Here is a 23,096-nt window from a genome sequence, read left to right on the forward strand (position 1 = left end):
GTTGTGAGTGTGGGTGCTTGCTTTCTGGGGTGATGGGCGGGCGCGGTGGGTTTTCCTTAGGAGGTTTCCACCAAGGAGGTTACTCCGGGGTGTTGGATCTCATATAGCCGCTACAGTTGGCTGCCAAATTGAGACTCTAGCATTGGCACGCGTCTGCCTGCATTGCATTTGACCTCGTTTTCGCCTAAGCTATGGTGCCATAAAGCCCGGAATTTCTGGCAAGCAAACAAGTTCTGATGGAAAGAGCTGGGCATCAGCATTAAATTATATTTTATGCGCAAATTATTTAAGTTGAGCACAAGTTGGGCAAAAATAGGAGCATTAAGCGCTGGCTGCTAAAAGTATTTATATACATATATATATATAAATATATATATGTATATATCCAAAATTCGGGGGCTCATTATTTGAGTTGCATTTCTCTGGCGCTCTCCTTATTCAATTTTTTTTTCTTGGCTGATGGCCATGGCAAACAAAGCCATTAACTGGGCGGAAAAAGGGGGCGGGTAAATGGGTTTGGCAATTGACTCTTTAGCTTTTGATTTCGCCCCTCGGAAAATGCATTGATGCGTTGCATTTTCTATTCCTTCCTCTTCTTCCGCTTTTTCTTTTTTTTTTGTTTGGTAATTTCTGTCCTTTTTTCTTTGTTTTTCGGCTGGAATTTGTTTTTTTTTTCATGCGAAAAGTTTTCAATTGCTCTGGCGTCACTTTTTGATTGCTTTGATGTGTTTTTCTCGCACATTTCCCCAGCCTCAATTCATGACAAAAGTTTTCGGCGCAGCGACAGGGAGATCGGGCTACTATATACATATATATATATGTATATATAGATAGATAGAGCTAAGCAAAGTTTGCCTTGGAAGGATGAGTCCTGCGGACAGACAAAAGCTGAGAACTTTCGCTTTGATTTTCAAATATCTTCTCCGGCTGCATTTTCCTCATTTTCCCGTACTTTTCTCCTTTTTTTCTGTATTTTGGGTTTTGCATTTGCGGCGCCTTTCCACTACTGTGTGTGTGAATGTGTCTGTGTGTGTTATCCTTGGCCTGACAGAAAAATGAAAGTTTAATGCGTTTGCCAAATACAATTTTCACAATTTTTTTCTTGCACACGCACACAACACACAAATTTTTTTTCTTAGTTGAATTTAGTTTGGAAATTGAGTTTTCCCATTCGCGCGCTTGCTTCCGCTATCTCATTCTATATAAATATATATATACATATAAATATATATATATATATGAAGTTTAATATATGTGTATGTACTTTGTTGGCCGGAAAATGTGTGCGTCTGTGCGGAAATTGCATTTTTCACCCTTTTTCCATTCTGCCTTACTTTTCTTGCAATGCGATTTTTTCCCTTTTCAAATTTTTCTTGATTTTTTTGTAAACTTTTTTTTAGCGCATTATCCAAGGGCGCAAAGGGGAGGCCAGTGCAAGTTTAAATGGTTTAAAGTGCTTATAATGCAAATATTAAAAGAACCAAGGGGATGGGGCGAAAGTTAAGCGAAGAGCAATATAAAAGTTCAAATCGCAAGGGTTCAAAAGTATCTTTCTGGGCAATAAAAGAACACTTAACGCTGTCTTGCCGCTTGATGATTTATTCAACATAAAACAAATTTCACAGTCGATTGATACATAAATAGAGGGCAAGGAAGTCATTTTTAAATTGGGAGTGTTCTATATTTGAACTATTTAAAGCCTGTATTTATTGAAACGGCTTAAGGAGGGACAAGCTTTTAATTATTCTTAAGCGTTTTAAAATGAAGAAATATTCCTTATCGTGCACAATTTATTCAACTCATTGCTTACCTACTATATCTTCTAAAAATATTTTTGTTTACTTTGTCCCAGGGTTTTGTTCATTATTTCTTTTGTTTACCCGTTTTCCAATGCCATTTTCCCGACATAATCCCAACTTGATTTGCATAGACGCTCAATCAATTTTAATCAATCTGCCCTGTGGGGAATCCCCCACCATTTCCCACCCCATTTTAATGCTCTGCTAATTCCTTAATTCATTCGCCTCCCTGCCTGCACCTCCCCAAAAACAAATTCGATACATATTGACCGATACGAATTACGATTTCGTTTAGTTTTTAATTGAACATTTTTCCTCGAGCCCACGTGGCTGCTATTACGTGGAAAGTATCTGAAAACAAAACAAAACAAACACTGAAACCAGGGAGTACATTTTAATCTACAAATTGAATTTCCCTACAGCAGGACGAAAAAGAAATGGAAGATCCTTTTAATTGCCGGCCGAAATGTTTACATTGGCGGGCCCGGGTTGATTCCAAAGTCCCTTGGGCACCACGAATTTGTTGGCTGTCAAATAAAACAAGACGCATCAAATTATTTCAAATTTATCGCGACAAAGGTGTCCTGTCCTGCAGAATCGCTGTGTGTGTGTGTGTAAAACTATATATCCTGTCTTTTCTGGCAGCTGTTCGCGATGCCCACAAGAGAATTTCAACCCTGCGAATCGTGTAAATAGAAAATAATCCACCCCGGTGCCCAAAGCCAAGCACAAAAACTATTGAAAACGTTGTCACAGCCCATCCGAATCAACGGATATCAACGAATCTGGGCGATTCAGGTAGATAGAGGGGGCACATATTTAGCCACAGATTCGTACCGCAAAATGACAGGCCAACGACAATTAATGGCCATCCCAAAAGAACAGCTCGAACCGTAAATGTATTTAACACACAAAATGATATTTTGACACGCAGCAGCGGGCCAAACTTGCAATTAACCGAACCCAAAACTGAAAAAAAGAGAAAAACTAAGGAAAAAAAAGAGGAAAGAACCATAGATTGTGTATATCTTGGCTTTTGTGCAATTGTGGGTTAATGGCACTTTAAACTGCGCTCCACACCGAAAACCGCACAGGAAGTGGACGAGAGTAGAGTATCTTGTGGATACGTTCCGTCTTTGATTCATATTTGGCACGCAATAATGCAATCACGAACTGTGAAGAACGAGAACCTACCGATAAAATCTGGAGATCTTTCATAGGCACCTTAAATCTTAGATTTCTTAGGTTCCATCTAGTGTAAAATACACAATACTCTTTAAAAAATATAAAACCACTCATTCCAAACTATGTTTAAATATTTGATTTCCTTTAGTTACTATTTTAAGTCTGTATACATATGTAAATAAATGATCCCAAGAAATAAACATTACAAATGCACAAATATCCGCAAAGGAAAGAGACTGAGTAAAACCAGATAAAATCCTGAGATATGTGTATCTCACAGATACGACTTTTGAAGCACCTTGAAGCGGCGATTACTGTGGCTAGTATATGACTCAAGAAAAGGCGTTGGGGGCGTGGCCGTTATAAATCATAACGAATGGTGCAGAAATTAACGAAACGCGGAGAGCTTAAAATGCAATTTAGTCGATGCAATTAAGCAACGACCATGACTCAGACAAGGGCCATACATATAAACCCTCTTCCATCGCCCCTTTTTTGGGCCACGCCTCTTTGGGAAAATACTGGGAGATGGAAGGGGGGTGAGTCTTGAAAGAACCACGCCAAAAGAATACAAAAGCGTCGACTGATTTTTATCAACTAACCAAGCGTAACGCAGACAAACACTTCCTAAATCACTTGAGTGCTCGAACGGAGCTCCTCGCTCTTGTCTATTTTATTTTATTTTATTTGGGAACAACCCCCAGAAGGCAACGCTTCCTGTGCCACATAAAACATAAATTATTTAATTTTTTCCCTCTTACTTTGGGGAGCTGGCATTTCTGTGTTTTTTTCCTGTTCGTTGGGGGCTTGCTTATCGGAATTTTCGATGGCGACGGCGGCGGCGCTTAGAATTCGAAAATTATGAAACACTTCGGTTTGGTTTGGTTTTTCGCTCCTTACGTATACGTATAAATATATGACCATCTCTTTTGCCCTCCCCAGCTATCATTTACTTCATTAATTTCTTTATATTTATTTGGCTTTGTTGGCTTTTTTCGGTGCTTTCTGCACTCGAATTTCATTGGGTTTAATGCGAAGAGTATCGAATTCTTAGCGAATTCAGCTGCGGGCATCACAACAACTGGAATCGGGTTCAATCAAAAGACCACGCACAAAAGGTTTCGGTAATACGATCCGCAGAGGGATCCCCAACACAGAGAGAAAAAACAGCCATTAATTAATTATATTATTACTACCCTTGCAACAAGAAAAAACTCTTATAAATCGCCCACAAAGAAACAGGGACTAAACAGCAGTTCATATTTTTTTAAGAAAGAAACTAAACAGATAATATTTTCCTTTCCTTAAGCAGAAACAATTATTTTAGTTAAATATTACTCTGGGAAGAGTTGAATTAGGTATCTTGATATGATTTAAAGGATTGATTTCCATGTTATATTACGTTGGATGGATTCATTTCAGCTGCCACTCAGTTTTATTTTTCTTGGAAACCTAACAAAAACGTATATATTTTGGAAATGACAATAGAACAAGCAGATATCTTTGAAATTGTTTAGTAAACTATTAAAATTCCAATATTCGTTTCTAAAATCTTAATAAAAAGCTACGCCTGCGGATTTGATTTATAAACATTCAATTGCCCAGCCTCAATTTCAACCCATCTTCATTTGGGGATCTTCTATTTTCCCGCAGATTTTTCCCATCCAAGCCCCCGCACACAATTCAATCAAACTTTGGTGGGGCCAAACTTTATGACACCCCAAGTTTTTGGGAGGAAATGAAAAACCCGCGGCATATGAAGAAGGCTAAAAGGAGAGAAGTCAAACGTTTTGCATGGGAAATGGGCGAAAAGTCGGTAGAAAGTACGTCTATATATACGTTTATATATGTATTTTTAGGAGAGTAGGTGGCAGCGACAGGAATAATAAATATTCAGTTTAAGTAAATGGGCTTTTATCGCGCATCTCTGGGGTGCCATAATTTGCCATTTTTGCCAGCCTGTCTGCGTTCTATTTTCTGCCCCTGCTTTCCCAGCTTTTCCTTACATTTTCCCTCCGCTCACTTTTTTTTTCGTTTCTTTCGCTTTTTTCCTGTAATTGATTCAACAAAACGACGCAAAGGTGCAAAAGGGAAACCAAAAGCGAAAACTTGGCGACGAGGCAACAACAATTATACGCATAATATATTTTCAGTCATAAATATGCAATGTATATGTACGTATATACGTAAACAAACACGCGTGTACGTTGGAAAATAAAAATTATCAAAACCAAAGTCACGCTCAGAGCTGGAAACCTAAAAAAAAAAAGTCAAAGAAAAAACATTGCCCATAAAATGTGAAAAATTTGCCCTGGCATCTTTTGTTTCAGCTTCTTCCTTTTTTTTTTTTTTGCGTGGCACAGGAGGAAAGGCAAATCACTTCAGCGTAGAAGGAGGCAACAATTTAGCTCATTTATTTTTATACATTTTAAGAAACAATAAACCAACGGGCCATAAAACACAAGCCACCAAATGAAAATGATTTAAGGCGCACGAGAATTATTTCCTTGGAAAAGTTCAACAAAATAATTGCAGCGTTTTGTTGGATTTCGTTTTTTCCGCCGGTAATTTATAGCACCAAGTGCGTTTTCATGGCCCTGGCAGTGTTGTTAAGCGGCCAATTTTCCGGAAAAGTTACGTTTCTTCTTCGTAAAGATTGAACAGTTATGTAAGTGAACTAGATATTTCATATATTTGCAAAATAGTAGTTAGAAATTCCTTCCTTAAGCTACACCATTTCTTTTAGTTAGTGCCCCTTCTCAACCAGTGTTGTACTGTGCTGTGGCTGTCAATTCAGCTAGCTATACGAAACTGGAGTTGAATTAAGCCTGCTTTGGCCATCCAATTAGTTGGCCCCGTTTTTAAAGCCAAGCGGACAGGGAATTTGTCGCGCGGCGGCAGCCCTAGTTAAGTAGTGGCATTAGTGGAAGTTTGGCAACACTGGAAAATGCAACGCTGTCATTTAATGAGTTTTCCGCGCACTATTTTGTGCAGCAAAAGCTTTTCCTTGTCATCATTTAAATCCGTTGCAAATATATATATATATTTATATACATTTATTTGGCTCTAGATTTTTCGCGACAGGATGCTGAGCGGGGAATGTGAAACTTGAAATTTAATTATGCCGCCTGCGTTTCTCTTCGGTTTGTTTTTACTGCGCTCCTGCCAGCGATTTGCCTGCAACGTCTTGAGATGCAGGCGAAAAACACACAGCAGCCACAGCCACTTGACTTCTCGAGTGGCACTTTTCCCCAGCATTTTCCCACTCCGGCGACTTTTCTCCACTCGCACTCGAAATGCTTAAATGCTAAACACGCCTGGCAAATTAGCTCCTTGTTCGCCCTCTTCTTCGCCCTCAACAGGTTCGCTACGTAAAATTTTGCATTTCGTTCCACGATTGCCTCTGATTGCGTTTGCCAATCTAAAATACACACTGGCTTATCAAATTTCCGAACTTTCAATTGCACTTCACAGCTCGAGCTGATATTATTACTCGATTTGATTACATTTTGATTCGATTTCGAGCTAGGATTTCGTTTAATTGGTCTCCGGGAAAAGCAATTTCGATTTTGGTGTCGCTGCTCTGTCCTCGGAAGATTTACGATTTACGATTGCACCCTTTATCACCATTCACCACCAACGCCCAACCATTTTCCACACACGCTCCAATTCATTTGGAAGCGATTTGTGTGGATTTATGGTTTGTTTGTCTCATTGGCAACTTGCTGCATAAATTTCCAATAATTATGGAAAATAAATCCAGCTCCCTCTATCCTATCTCCTAAGACGTTCCCGTAATGTTGTGTAAATGCAAAATCAACAAGAACAACGCGAAATCATTCAAGTATTTTCCTTCATTCGCCTTCCCAAGGCAACCAGCCAGCCAACCAGTTGTGCTGATTCACACAGGTAAAAATGTAGAAAAATGTAGAGAAATGTATAAAAAAAAAAATAAAACGCACGGGCGAGAGGTGTGAAAACGGTTTTGGAGGCGACTCGAGAGGATGGAGCACTCCTCGAGTGTTTGGAAAATAAACGATGTTGTCTATGACAAGGCATGACGGTAATGACCAAACCAGCCAACGCCACTGGACCGCTGGACCAGAGATTCTACTCCTTCTTGGACCAACCAACCAACCAAACCGAACAGCCTTCTTTACTTTGGCTACATCTGCTGCTTTTTTAGCCGCGTCATTGTTGCCAAGCTCCTCGGCAGCTTTGTTTTTGATTTACTTATACAAGAAACACTGAGACAAAATCGGGAAAAACATAAATAAATTATTGCTGACCTAACTAAGTTGTGAAGTTCGATGGCCAAGGGTCTAGATAACCATATTTATGGTTAAAGCTCGCAATAATTGTCGATAAATATAAAATATGATTTTTCATATTCATTTTTTAATTTTAATGCTTTCAATGACTACAATTTGTGTTTAGCTATGAATTATCAATAAATTCAATTTGATTTATTAATATGTTGCGCATTAAAATACATATATATCTTGTATATAATTGCGTTAAGACTTCCAACATTTTTTGCAGTTTATCTCCCCTATTTTTTGGCCAGTGCAATTTGCACATATTTTTGCAGGCATATTTTTGTTTTGGGAATTTTTCAATTCAAGGTTTTGGCCCGGTGTGCTTCACACCTCCAACTAAGTAAAATAAAATACAAAAAAAAAGAAAAAAGGAAACCTCCCCGCCTTCCGTGTTTTTCTCCGTGTTTTCTCTTCCTTGGGTTTTTGTGCAGCATCATGGTCTCAGGGCCCGTTTTTCTGGGTTCCCGAGATCCCGGGTTCCAGAGTTTCTGAATTTTATCCGAGAGGCTGCTGACTGAGGCTGACTGAGGCTGCCTGCCTGCCTGCTATCAATGGCAAAACCTTTTTGGATTGTTATTTTTGCTGTCTGCACTTGTGCGAGGAGCCGGAGAATCGGGCTGACTGGCATCATAAATCATCTCAAGTGGCTGCCGCCGCAGCAAGCCCTCAAAATCCAGCTATTTCGGTTCCCTTGTATCCATAACTATAACAATTTGCAACGAACAGATACACAGGGCCGTACATACACTCATGCCGCGGACTGTCTGTCAGTCAACACTTTTGACATATTCGCTGCACTAATTTGCGCACTTGAGTAAAATTATACTGTCGCCAGCTGGAGATGCAGATACTTGTGCTTGTGTTTTGAATACAATATCAATTTGTGTGCTCGATTTTCTATGACTTAATCAAGGAGTAGCTGTAACTAATGTCTGTAATCACCATTAATTATCTGAAACTTACATCTTAAGAGTCTAAGATATCAAAAGATACAATTCGATTTATTTCCAAGAAATTTAAAATCATTCAAGATAACTTAGAACAGGTAAATTAGTATCTACACAGTTAAGTAACCAACAATTATTTCTATGGAACTTCTAGTAATAATAATTTGTACACTGTTCGATACTATCATTAATACAAGTATCCATAAATATCGTCGTTGAATCTAGGACTGAGTAAATAATATTTTGCGGCACTTTATTGAGTGTTCTCTTTCATCTGGAGATACAAATGCATCTGGTGTGCGTCAGATACAATTTCAAATTCTAAAGGAGCCCTTTCTCAGAGTTTAATCCGGGCACAGGTACCTCGAGATACTTGGCTGCATCCATGAGATACATTTTCCTTTTCGTGGCGTTAAACTGACAACAGCTGTGCGGCACATTTGCGAAACGATAAAGGAGCCGAGAAAGAGGAACTGATAAAGATGCGGGGGTGAAAGAGCAGGATTTCGGATTTCTGCACTTTTCAAGCAGGTTATATACCCTATATAACACCATAAGCTATAAGACCTGCTCCCGATTTTATTGCCCCAGAAAAGCGGCAACAGCGCATCAGCAAAAAAAAGATATAAAACAGCTGTTGGAATTCCTAGGGATTTGTGTATCATTTTCGAGAAACCCGAGAAGATCACGATTGAAATTGATATTTCAAATTGGTTAGGTTCGATCTTAAAAATTACGAGAATTTGGGAGAAGCTTCGATTAACTTTTTTGTACATTTTTCAAGGCATATTTTTTTGATTTCTAAATAAGACATTCTAGTCCTCAAATTACCTTCTCTTATTTATAAAAACAAAAAGGAAAATTTGTTTCGAATGGTTCCCAACTGTTTATTTCAGAAAAGTCAAAATGTTATCTCCACCAATTTTAAATTTATGGGCCACAAAGATGTCATTCAATTAAGCTAAATATTAACAAAACTCCAGCAGATTGAGTCGATTGTTTTCGGACTCTTTCAACAATTTGCTTAATTGCAAAACGCCACGACTGACTTCACATATTTGTATGGTAGAAAAAAGGGGTAAAAGGGGCTGCCAGGGAATTATTCTTCGTACTCAAGATCGGCGGGGTATATAGGCTCTATATGCCTATAAATCCATCCGCTGATTGCCGTCGGCATTGATTTATGGCCACAAGCGGCGAAGATCGCGGATGCCAGCGATGGCCAAAGATACAAAGATACATTTTGAGAACACATGGCGGAGTTATAGGAGAAATAGGAAAAAATACACATGAGCCTCGGCAATAACCATTTGCGTTTGTCCATTAAACAAATGTGCAAAAAATAAATAAAAAGCCCAAAAACGTCAAACTGTAAGGCAGTGGAAAATAAACAAAGCGGCGCACAAATTGAGCAACATTTTCGAGTCCAAGAAAAAACATTAAACACCACGCACAAGAACTAATGAATATAAATTATTAACTATGTTGGCACTTTGGCTAATGTATTCTTGTTTTTTTTGTTTTCTATCTTGCTGTTTGTAGTTCCCCCATCAAAAAGTCTTGCACTTTTACACAAAATGTTTTTAAAGGATGTCAAAGTGTTTCATGTTGTCAAAATATGGGTTTACTCATAGTTAATGGTTATTTGTTTGCTAATTTCGGTTTATAAATGCCGTCACGATGCGGAATTAATGATGCTTTTGAATCTGTTACAGTAAAGTTTACTGACTTGCTATAAATTCGACTATATATATTTAAGTATATTTGAAGGATATATTTTTAACGTTGTTTACAGCTCTCTAACATCATTCAGTTATTCTTGTAAAACTTTATGGCGTTTTATTATTACTACTTCTTTTCAAAATATTAGTTCAGTGTTGAAATCTCTTTTTTGTTTAGCTGGTAAAATTGGACAGCAATTATAAACTACGAAAAGTGCACTTCTGTTGTTTTTAGGAATACAATGTGAAATCGATTTTATAAATATTAAATTGCATATCGCTTGTTTTCATTGTGTAGTGTAGTCAGTGATTACACTGGTTATTTATTATTCCTGTTCTTTTCCCCCATAAAATATAGAATGTTTGTTCATGTTTTTGCACGATTTTTCCTATCTGGCTCTTCTTCTCTTTTCGTGCCATTTGCATTTTTGGCAATTTGCAGAAATAACAAAAGCGAATGGCGGACTGGAAAAGGATGGGCCGAGAAAACACCGTTAGAATAATAGTAAAGCGTAACATTGCACAAAGTTGTTGTTATATGATTTTTTCACAGTTTTGCGACCCTTTTTTTTGCTTTTGGGCCAAGGCAAAAAGGAAATGTTTTTGCATTTCTTATTTTCCTTGTTGTTTATCAGGTGTGACCTACATTTTGTTGTTGTTTTTTCCAAAGTAATTGCAATTGCACTTGCAATCCAGTTGTTGTTTTTGCTCTCGTGCGTTTTTGGTTTTTTTTATATTCTTTTCGGTTTTTATCCAAAATAAAGTGGCTGCTTTCAGTGATTGTAATCCGTTTCACATTGATGTTTTGTTTCAAGAAACTGGCATTTTCTCAGTGGTTTTGTTGTGTTTTGCGTTTTATTTGTGTTTTTCGTTATCTTCTTTCGTATTTGTTGACTTTTGCACTTTAGCACTTGAAAAAAAAAGGAGACGACACAAAAAAACAGGATAGATTAAAACCAAAATAGAACGGGACACAAAATCGAAAATATGGCGAAATTAAAATGGCAGTAACAAATTGAAAACAACAACAAATGTTCCGCAAAAACACACTGGCTCACACGACACGTACACAAACACGGGACGCCGTCACACACATTCGTGTGCGAGCGAGAAGCAGCGATGATTTGCACGCGCTTACACGGAGCCGCATAAAAAAAAACACACACACACCCGAAGAGTAGCGGTAAACGGCCGCGTAAGAACCGTTCGAGTTGGAGCTGTGTCGGCGAATACGACGACTGAAATCGCACTGTTTCCGGTTTCCGTCGCTTGCATTTGCCTCAGTGTGGCCAGTCCGAAAACGCCGAGGTTTGTGCTCTCTCGCTGGCGGTGTATTTTCGCTGGCCAAACAAAACGGTCACTCACCGCTCTTACGACGCCGCTCTTTGGCTCTCTCGCGCGTCGAATGTGATGTTAAAACGCAGGACGCATTGTTGGAGCGAAAGGGACAGAGCGATACGTCTTACAGAGTTGCGTTTCGTGAGAGAGAGACAGATAGAGTGGGGGAGAGAGTTTTACTCTCTCGCTAACAGTCTGTTGGTAAACATTGGCGGGCATTAGCATGGGTAAACAGGATTCCACTTTACATTCTGTTAGCCGCCACAGGTTTCTGTTGTTCTCTCATACTTTGTTGTTGTTATTAACTGATAATATCCTTTAGTTTGTTTCTCGAACAGCTGTTTGATGTTCTTATTTATTAAACAAAGTGATAAATGAAAACAATATAAGTACTACAGCTTCCAAGAGCTCCCCTTACGTAAAAGTCTTTCTAAATATATTTATGTTTATCCTCATATATCAATGTGTTTACTTCTAAATTCGTCAGATCTCAGAAAAGTTCAAGTGCATTTTATATTATTTTGTTTAATAATAAAACTTAAAGAGTTTTCTGCAAATTCAATGTGTTTTTTATTATATGTTTTGTAGTTAATTTATGCCTTTTGCTCGTTTACTGTTTTATGTAACTATTTACTTTTCTCTTACAACTCTTATTCTCTTACTCTGTTTGAACTCTCTTCTTGACACACTCTATCTTTGCTCTCTTGCGTATCCTTTTCGTATAACAGTTAAAGGAGCTTCTCTTATACCACCCACTAAGAATAGGTTGCTAACTTGGCTATTTTCTCTTACAACTTTTATTTACTCTCTTTGTATTCTCTTCTTGACATACTCTTTCCTTGCTCTCTTGGGTATCCTTTTCGTATAACAGTTATAGGAGCTTCTCTTATACAACCCACTAAAAATAGGTTGATAACTTGGCTATTTTCGGAAACAACTTGTTGAAGGATTTGCATTTTTATCACATTTATTTGGCTTTGCCATAATGTTTTGGTTTTTATCATAGTATCTTAATATTTTTGGGGTTTGTCATTTGCATTTTTAAGCTCTGTGTGATTTTTTATGGCTGTGCTTGCAAAGATTAATTACCACAAATTAAAAGGGCAGTGTTATAAATGGCCATTGTAACGTGACACTTGGACTTGGAAATACAACGAATATTCGGAGAACAGTTACAACATTTTAAAACATTTCTCACAGCCAAGAAACCGAAAAAAAAACCAAAAAACAATAATAATAAGGTCAATCAACGGACTCAGCGGGCGGCGACTGCGCTGCTGGCGTCGCTGTCAACAGCTGTCGCGCATGCGCGTTAAAAGGAAAGAGACAGCTGTAGAAAGAGAGAGGTGGTGAAATGTACAATGCACTGCGCGAAATGATGCAATCATTTATATTATAATCACACTACGAAGAAAACAGCATTACTCTCTAGTTACCAAACAAACTATTTTAGTATTGTGCAGTATTAGTATATATTTTAATATTGAAAATGATCGAACAGAATGCATTTCTTGCAGTGCACCAGCAGCAGATTAAATGCACAGTCGTCGGCGTGAACTTATGAATTTCCCATGAGTGATGGGATCTCACTCCAGTTTTCTCTTCAGCGCCACTTGAGGGAAAGGAAAAGCAAGACAACATATTTTCAAATTTTCCTATTATTTCGCTGTTTGTTGTTTTCAGTTGCGTGGGCCCGCATTGTTGTTGCTTTTCATATGGTTGATAGTTGGCCATTTGTTATTGGTAAGCCGATCCGTTACGGCTGGTGGATATATCTACCGTAAACTAGGGATAGTTCTCCTCGCATTGAAAGTAATGGAGAACTTTCAGCCGTGCATCAAATGCAATTCAATGGACAGCCATAGCGATCAATGAAAATTTACACATGCTGCACTGCATTATTTCAGATGATTGTATATTTAATTGCAAGGTTGGATAAAAAGTTTAGAATAATAGAATTATCATTTGTACCTTTTTTTTAATAATTTTACATTTGTTTTAAATGCTTTTAATATTTTTAATCCATTAAGATAAGCATGTATTTTGTATCACGTATTGTGGTTAATTTAACCTCTGGCCGAAAATTGTCAACGATTTCCGTTTCGAGTTCCCAGGCCAGCACATTTTCGCCCCCGATAGAACTTTCAACTTTATTTTGACGTCCAGAGACAAATTCAATTAAGCCAAATCAGTCGACAATTAAACAATTGAATGTAATTACGCGAAATTATGCGTCTCGATGAAAGAGAAGGGCGCCGAAATCGCAGATTTACGAAGCTCGAAAATGACTAATTAAAAAAGATTAAAGAAGTGACCTGACGAAGGTCTGCCACGTTGAGAAGGTTGCAAGGTTGGAAGGTTGGTTGTTGAGAAGGTACGCAAAAGTGAAGAACCCAACTCAGTGGGACGTCGCCGCGGTCAACTCCTACTGCTTTTGGGCATATTCTCTGGCCATCCCCTACCATCCATCTAACCCATCCATCCACATATACCACATACCATGTACGCTATATATGTATGTACCGTATATATATACCGTCCATTTGTTTGCCCTGCCACCTTTTCAACTCCTTTAATGAAGTGGATAAGCAAACCGAAGCGGGCATCCCACAGAGTTTGTATCTGTATCTTGTGGATGCCGTATGGATCGCCTGGCGGATGTGTGTGTACAGTTATAATTAAGTGATACACATAAACGGGCGCCCCAGACTTCCACTTCGCGCAGTCCAGGTCTCAGTTTCTGTTTAATGATTGTTTTCAATTAGTCTGTTCGTTTTCCTCGCCTTTGATACCCGTTCTTTGGCCGTGGATAAGACTTTTGAGGTATACCAAAATATCCAAATCGTTGGATTTCTTCACCGTTGAGCAGATCATATTACCCCAAGATTGAGTGGCTAAATCTTGTTTTTTCAGCTCGATAACAAATCATAAATTGTATTCAGTTTCTTTTTCAGTAATATCATTAACTTTACTATATTCTATTCAGTTGTTTAGCGTTGTTGCTAAGATTGTATCAACAGTTTAGGTATCTGAAAGTACAAAACCCACTTTTTCTGATTCTGAGATCTCATTTTCGGGCGAACAAATCACTCACTGAGACACTCACTCAATTCACGACTCATTCATCGAACAAAAGTGCGAGGGCGTTGGAAAGGTTTTGGTTTTTGCTTGTTGTAAAACACAGCCCCCACCATTATTTCAAAACACGAAAAAAAAAAAAAAGAAAAAGGGAAAAAACGATTGAGTGAATTCGGTGTGGAGCGCCTTTTAAGTGTTTACGCTTGTTTTATTAATTCCCATCATACATCTTCGACTGTCAGCGATCATGGGCATCTTCGATTTCGACTTCACCTTCAACTTTTTACTTTTTACCACATTCAATGATCACTCGTTAACGATGTGCCAAGAAAATCAGCCCGCTGATACTGATATTCATGAGTTCATCTATGATCCCGAGCTAACTAAACTACTACCATCTTATTTCATGATTTTTTGCTTGTGAAAGTTAAGAATCCATTGTTGTGGGTACACAAGTATACATTGTTTAATAGTAGTACCGATAAATAGAAATTTGGTATTCGTAGGTTTATTTTTGGGATCTGTCGCTTGCTGGCTGTCATCCGTTTTCGGGATTGCTTTCCGTTTCGGACAGTTTAGACCCAGATCTGCCAAAGACAACTGGCCCGTATGACGGGCACAGTGCAGTCAATTGACCGCTAACTGTTGCAGGACTCTCGCCATTCCATGTCCTTCGAATTTGTGGCAGCCACAACGTGTGGCAGACAGCTTAAGACTCTGGCTGACAGGATGTGAGCACACTTGCTACACTCGAAGAAAATCGCATGCTCAGTGTCGTCAAATGAGGCAATTTGCAAAACAAATTATTCGGATATCTTCGCATTTAAGTGAATGGTTGAAAGTAATTTAATAAAATTCAATTCAATAGGAAGAAGTATACGAGTATCATATAAATACAAATAGTTTTCTATTAAAAAGAGAGCATAATTTTTTTCTCGCTACATTCCATTTTTTATTTACTTGCCCTGAAGATTTCGAGTCTGGTTTTTTCTATGGTGCAGGATAATGTTGCGGGTCGCAAAGTGGAAGGGGGTCACAGGATAAAGGCCGTGTCGTTGACAGTCGTCATGCGCAGCTACTTAGACGGACATAAAATTATGATTACAGCGAATGCCACATGCTCCACATGCCACTCCCCCTTTTAGGGAGATAGGAAATAAAAAAAGAAAATATATATATCCATATATAGAAGGTGGGAGGGTTGGTGGAAAACGGAGGGGCGGAAAAATCCGAGGCAATTCATTACAATAAGCTCACGAGTGTGCCATAAAAATGGCAGCTCTCCTCCTGCGGCACTGCACTCGAACCATGAAATTGCCCATTTCAATCCGGTTTTAGTTGTAAAAACTTTCATGATCCCCACATTAATAGAATATGCCATGTACTCCGCTCAGTCAGCCAGCGATAATCTCTCATCTTTTGGGCCCGGCCATTATGGATTGTTCCCACCGCAGGTCCACTAAACTCCAAAAAGAGCCAACAGCAAAGAGGGTCCTTTGTGCGTCTAGCTATTGAGTTTACTACTAAGGCTACTAAGCAGCCTTGGTCTTAGCATTAAAGTTTGTATTGAATGTAGCTGGCTTTGAAAACGTATTTCCTTCGATTTTATCCAAATCAGTGGGCAATATCAAAGTGTTACACAAACTTCATTTGAATGATTCGACTATTTAAAAGCATTATTTGCATATTTAACTATTTAAAAGCATATTTTGCGTACCTTTCAAAAAAGGAAACCATTTAGGTGAACAACTTTCAAGATTTAAGCTTAATGGCACTCTTCAAAAAATTATCTGTCTCCTTTTTGGTCCATATCTTACTTACACCTGACATAATTAACCGCCCAGAAATCTCCACAAAATTAAGACTCTCTTATTTTAGCCCCCCTTCGTATTGCAGTAATTTAGTGTAAACAAACCACTCGACTATATCTTGCCTCCCGGTGAAAATCCACTGGGTCCCTCCACTTCCACTCACTTTTCTCACTTTTTAAGCCTCTGCCATTGTTTGTGGCCCATGGCTTTCATGCCATTCAGTGGAATATCCGATGCTCGAGGAGCTGCTCCTGCAGCTCCAGGAGCTCCGCAATCATTAGCTGTAATATTAGCGTCTGTCTTGCGGTGGAAAGTTTCGGCTACCTGAAACGCTTTCCCGCCTCTTCCGCCTTTTCCCCCCTGCAGTCTTTCACCGCTTTTTGGGAAATCCACCAAAATGTGCAAGAAATGCCAAGTCCTGCAGACAAGCAGGAAAGGACGAGGGAATCCAATGGCAATGGTTAAACCAATAAAACCACGTAATCTCCAAGCGAGTTCTTTAATTATGCTGCACACAGCCAATGGAACTGGAACTGGAGCATCAGGTGGCAGGTGGCAGGTGGCAGGTGGGAAAATCAAGGGGTAAGTGCCTGCTGCCGTTGGGGGGGATGGCAAGAGGGCGTGGCAGGAGACACACACATACACACTCACACCCACAAACAGGCCGCCCGAAGGACGAGAAATCCAGAGGAGCAGAACAAACAAAATGCGAGGCGAAAGCCGCTTACAAAACCGCAAAATGCTACGGACATCTTTTTGCCAGATGGGCTGGTGGGGGAAAAATGGGGAGTAGGAGGGTCTGCGAGGTAATAGGGTCCCCCCCACCCCCTCCGGAAAACTGGGAACAAAAAAGGCGAATCCAATGGCCACCAAAGGCAGCCATTTTGAAGTTTGGCGCTGCGGCTTTGGTGTCTCCACATCTGCCTGGGATTACAATGGAGCTGCACTTGTAGATGAGATACGGAGAACTGCGGCAAAGCCCGGAAAAGCGGAAAATGCCGCAGGAGTCGGAGATGGTGATGGCGCTGGAGATGGAGATGGGTATGGTGATGGAGATGGAGATGGAGATGGAGCTGGGCCAACTGAGAAAGAGACGAACCGATAGACTGACGGGACCCGATAAACAAACAAACTGCGATCCGGCGAACACGTATGCCAAATGCGAAACCATTTTGAGAATTTAATTGACGTTAACATGGGGGCGAGTTTCATTTTACACCGCACTTCCGGTGCACTGCAAAAGATAATCCATACAAAGCCCATAAGTACTACACTGCATATTAAATAGATCTAGAAAAGTGGAAGCTGTTATTTATATATTTATACTATACACCTTTAAAGGAGTTCCTAGCGATTTCAACTTTTACTTTTGAATATTGCAATTGCTATCCAATTTTTTCGCAATTTCCCAAACAATTACTTCGAATATTTGCCAGTGCATCTGTTGCTTTTTGTCTGGCCGGGCTTCGGGTAACATGAGCTTCAAAGAGTTCCGTAGTCGAGCCGGAGATTAGAGGGCAAACGTTGACAATGAGGAGGTTCCTTCGGCGCTGTTTTTACCCAATATGATGCTGCTGTCTTCCCAAATGCCCACAGAAGACGCCACATCGCCCACTTTGCCCACTTTTGTCGCCCCAAAAATTGCGCTTGATGGATTTAAGTCGAGTTTCGATGACAGAAACAGCACACTGGCTGAATAATCCGAACAAAAAGGAGCGGGTTAAATCAGATTGAGCACTTGATGTCCCCACAAGAATTATTAAATGAATTAAATCTATTTGAATTATAATGAAATACATTCCAACAAGTTGAGGCACAGAAATACTCATTTTTTTAGGATAAGATAAGTAATGTGCATTTGATTCTCGTTTGAGAAGGTTTAGTTTGCCGCCCGTGAATGCCAAAGTTACGATCCACTTAAGAAATACTGGTTGATAAAATAGCTGAACTGCACTTACCCATTTGAGTCGCCTGGTGAAATGGGCTTCAGTTGCTGATCTGAACGGAGGTTATCGCTGAGAATATAATCTGTAAGAAAGAGCAAGAAATCAAATATAATGTAGTAGATATTTCGTATATGGTAAAGGAGCTTTTGCAACTTGTCCCAAGCTTTAAGCACTAACATAACTGTTAGAACTAGGAAAATGCTGTTAAAGGATAACTTTGCCACAGGACGAAAAGCTTTTCGCATTTCGAAAAACATTGCAAGCTTACAGAGTTGTACGAAAAAGCTTGGGACGAAAAGTTTAGGGGATTTTCTGCAATTTCCCAGTGTTTTTATTTCCTCGCATAGTTGGGTATTTCTCCTTTATATGTATATTTGAAAGTAAATATGTGGTTTCAAGTCAAAGAGCGAATGATATGATGTCAGAAAATATAATTAATTAAAGACATTTATTGAATAGTGATATATGTATGTTTTTGCAACATATAAAAATGGTTAAATGTATCCAAAAATCTTGGAAAGCGGAAAAAAATACAAAGTGTACTTAGAAATTTGAAGATGTCTAAATGGCTTATAAGAATATAATATACAAATTAAAAAGTGATCCTTCGAATGAAATCTTTGCGCATCTTTCATAACCGATTTAAGAACCCGACTGCTTTTTATGGCTTTAGGGGAACATGGAGGTGGCATAAACCCTTTTTGGGGCTGAACTTACCCTTCTGGAGCTGGCTGGTGGGGATGAACTCCTCGTGCTTCTGGTCGCCCTTCTCCTCGTACTTCAGCTTGTAGTCGGAGTGTTTGCGTAGGGACATGAGCAGCGATTGGGTGCGCGGCGGGATTTCGGGTGGCGCCGGTTCCGGTGGCGGTTCCTCGGACTCCCCGCCGCTGCTGCAGTTGCCCAGCTCGAGGGATCCCAGTCCCAGGACGAACTCATCATCGCCGCTGTCCTCCGGCGGCAGCAGTTGCTGCTGCTGCTTCACTGCAGCCATCTGCTGTTGCTGCGAAATTTGGAGTTGCTGCTGCTGTTGCTGGTGGGTCTGTGAATCGCTGCTGGAACTGGTCACGCCACTGAGCCGATTCAATGCATTCCGATTGCGATGGCTGCTGCGAATGCTCGAGGATGCCGCCGTCGACGAGGAGGCCGATGGCTTCAGCATATTGATATTTTCCAGGCCGCCATCATCGCCGGCAAACTTGGAGGAGCCGTTCAGGAAGGGATTTGTGCTGCGCGGCGTGTGGACGGTGGCAGCATTCTGCACACTACTGCTGCCACTGCTGCTGCTGTTGGGAAAGAGGCCCAGGTTGGCATTCGATTGGTATTTGCCCGCCGAGACGGTGGACACCTTCAGTGGTGACCCCGCCATCGAGGAGCGTTGCTGGTGCGGCTGCGCATAGGTCACCTCGGGGGCGGTTGCCACGGTGGGCGGGGCATCGCCCAGGGGCGTGTCATCCTGGTGGCGATCGCGTTGCCTCAAGTAATCCGGCTCACAGTCTGAGTTATAATGTTCCATGCCTGCAATTAGGCAATAATTCAAAAGCAACTTGAGTGAAAATGCAGAATATGTATAGGGTTAAATAAAGAAATTCTTAAGTAAAGCACTAAATAATTGGTATTTAATTTAAATAATTGTTGATAAATACGTAAGCAGCATGACTAAACTTTATTGGTTGATCGTATGGCAGCAATTTTCCTTGTTTGACTCGACAGAATCCATAATTAAATTTTATTTAATGTTTTCATGTCTACACTGCGATTAAACATTTACAATTTCCAGGCCACAGGATGCCGATTCTGTTTGTTTTGTTGCGTGGAAACTGCGATACTGCGAAACTGCGCAACTGGCAAGCTGGGGAAATGAGGAAATGGGGAAAAGCCTGGCTTTTCACTTTTCCCGCAAGAGTAACGGCCGGCAAACAATTTGCGAGAAATCGTCGCGCCCGTCCGAGCGTTATTAGGTTGTAAAAAATGAATCGTAAATTGCATTAAATATTAACAGACAATAAAACGAAACGAAACAAATGCAGGCGGCCCGTAAAAAGAGCATTTTTCCTCGCTGGAGTCGCTGCGATTTGCGTTTTATGCTTCGATTAAGTTCGCTGCGGGAAAACTGATGCGCGTCGTGAAGGGCGTTGGGGAGGGGAGTGGTGGGTTGTGGGGGTGTTGGAAAATTGAGCGGAAAAGCGGTGGGCGGTTGGGTGGTATAATATCAGAGAGGATGTACCATTGTATCGGCCATTAGGCCGGCGCTGCCAACTTGATTGTAATTGAATTGCACACTGCTGACGTTCGCGGTGCTGCCATCGCAGTGCTGTCAAAGTACAGTGAAAGCTAGCAGTTAAACGACACTTGTGCGATACTATTCTATCTAGCTATCATTAAAAGTAGATACACTCAATACGTTTACTTTAATAACCTAAAACTATTATGCATTTATTTCGCAGAGCAATAAGTAAATATACCCCTAACATTTTTCTCTGAGTTTTGTTTTTTTTGTAATTGTACCTTGTGATTCCTTCAAGGCAACCTTCACTGTAGCCCATCGCTTACAGCGGACGATTTACGGAATTCAATCAGAGAAATGTCAGAAGTGCCCCCCGTACCCGCCGTACCCCCTCGAAATGTATCTCAGCATCTTGGCCAGCTCCATTTCAATGGCCAGCAATTGGAATCGATTTGTGTGACAGGACCTAAGCCAGTCGGTTAGTTGGTTACACGACATCGTCGACACAGTTGCGGCAGCTGAATAATTCAATTAAATAAAATAATGAATATTTACTAGCCTGACCGACTGCTAAATCGCATTTGGTTCGCAATATCCAAGCTAAGAAAACCCATCCGATTACACTGCGCAGAAAAATACACCTGCATACATACTATATATTGATAGCAAAAAACACAGTTCAAATCAGAGAACTGCAGCAAGCCACCGGCACCCTAAGTGCACCCGGTAAACACCGGGTATTTCAGCACCCGGGTGTTTGTAGACACTCTATTTTCAGCAAAGACAAACACCCGGGTGTTTTGCCACCCGGGTGTCTTTTGCTACTTGCACAAAAACACCCGGGTGTCTGCTGTGCAACAAAATTTAGGGTGAGTGACGCGCAAGCAACGATCGGCCGCAGGTACTTTTCTGTATGCATAAAATTTGTATGGGTGGAAGCGAGACGGTCTCAAAAATGAAGGGTGAAAGGGAACACCCAAGAAAAAGGTCGAGCACATGTTTTTGCGTTTTGATGTCTCTAATATCTTAAGAAAAAACAATCTTATTGTATATTATTAAATAATATTTATACATTATTAACACTATTCTATTTCTATTGTTTTTTCGCTTGTTTTTTTTAAAACAATTTTATTTATTTTAATTTTTTATTATTTTTTTTTATAAAACTATACATTTATAGAAACAAATATTAAAATTTTTAACAAAGCAAATAATATAATATATACAAAAGAAAAGCCTATTTTGCGTTTTTTAAATTTCTGTAAAAAGAATGCAAAAAAAGGAGGCGATCTTCAGATTTTGGGCATAATATATTTAGTTTTTCAGGAATTTTGCTACCACAGGCACTCGAGTGTCTACCAGACACCCGGGTGTTTGGCGAGACACCCGGGTGTTTCAGAGAAATAAATGAGTGTTTTTGCCACTCATTCCTTTTTGGGCACTTGCTTTTTCTGCATGTTTGCCTTCTTCACCCTTCGTTATGAGTGGCGAGTGTGATCGGTACCCGCTACCTAGAGTGCCGCATTGATTCGGGTGCGCGCACACCAGGGTGCCTGCAGACAAACGAATATTTTGAGCGGGTGTTTGCAAGTACCCGCCGTGACCGGCGTGAGTGGCACCCGATACCCAAATTTGTTGAGTGTGATTAAGGTGGCAAAAAAGGCTACCCATGCAGTTCTCTGGTTCAAATGTTGTGCCATTCTAAGATTAATTAATAATATTTGTGAATCCTTAAGACTTTCTAGCTGAATCCCTTCTCTTTCAACTATACAAATTCTATATTTCCTAAGCGATTGATTTGCTATTGCTCTATCTGTTTTAAAAGGCTTTGAAATGAAATGAAATGCATTTCTCGCAGTGTATAAGCTGTGGTACTCACTTGCCAATTGCTGACTCTGCAACAGCAGCTGGGCCAGCAGCTGGGTGTCGAAGGCCGTCGCCTGTCCGGTGTTCTGGTACTCGTCCTCGCTGCTGCTCCCGTAGCCGTGACCCATGCCATGACCCAGTCCATGACTTAGTCCGTGACTTAGTCCATGACCGTGACCGTGACCGTGACGACCGTGACTGTGCCACTCGGCGGAACGCTGTCGACGCAGTTGCTCCCCGCCACCGCTGGCGCCACCGTTTGCGGATCCCGTGAGTCCGCCAAGTCCGCCGGAAGCGTAGTAATATTCACTGCCAGCCGCACTGCCGCTGCCCACGCGTTTACGGCCAATTGTGCCGGAGTGACTGCTGGACATGATGATGGCCCTGCTCTCGTTGTGGAAGCGTTCCGGATAAATGGCAAATCCAATCCGGATGTGTTGGACTAGGACTCAGACTAGGCAGGTGCAATTTGTCCAGCGTTTCTGGTACTCCTCAATGGTTCCTGATGACCACGATGCGGATGCCCAAGATGCCCAAGTTGCCGATGAAGATGCCGATGCCGATGATGATGCCAATGCCGATGATGACGATGAGGATGTTGTGTGATGTCCTGTCAACGCAGCATCGCTCCAGCTCCGGCTGGCCAACTGCCAGTCCATGTGGACCTCAGTTTGCTTTAAGTGCTTAACCGAATTAACGCTGAAACGATAAAAACGACAAAGTGTCAGTGGAGGGGAAGATAAAGCCATAAATGCACGAAAATGAAAATAAATAGCAGCCGGTACCAGGGTATATATCCAAATCGCCCCTACCCAGTACTTTCACTTTGACTTCTGGACGTAAAGTGAACTTAATAGCAATT

General features: G+C 40.5%; 1 protein-coding gene across 1 annotated transcript in view; it reads right to left on the reverse strand.

Moving 5' to 3' along the window:
* LOC122624814 (teneurin-a) overlaps positions 1 to 22,620 on the reverse strand; it is a 142,527-nt gene extending 119,907 nt beyond the window's left edge. Inside the window, exons 1-3 of the mRNA XM_043804527.1 lie at positions 22,248 to 22,620; positions 18,862 to 19,659; positions 18,157 to 18,226 (exon numbers count right to left, since the gene is read on the reverse strand). Coding sequence (XP_043660462.1) covers positions 18,157 to 18,226; positions 18,862 to 19,659; positions 22,248 to 22,608 — 1,229 coding nt within the window. The 5' untranslated portion in view covers positions 22,609 to 22,620. The remainder of the gene's footprint in view (positions 1 to 18,156; positions 18,227 to 18,861; positions 19,660 to 22,247) is intronic.
* Between the last annotated feature and the right edge of the window lie 476 nt (positions 22,621 to 23,096).

This window comes from Drosophila teissieri, chromosome X (assembly GCF_016746235.2).
Source record: "Drosophila teissieri strain GT53w chromosome X, Prin_Dtei_1.1, whole genome shotgun sequence".
Taxonomy (NCBI): Eukaryota; Metazoa; Arthropoda; class Insecta; order Diptera; family Drosophilidae; genus Drosophila; species Drosophila teissieri.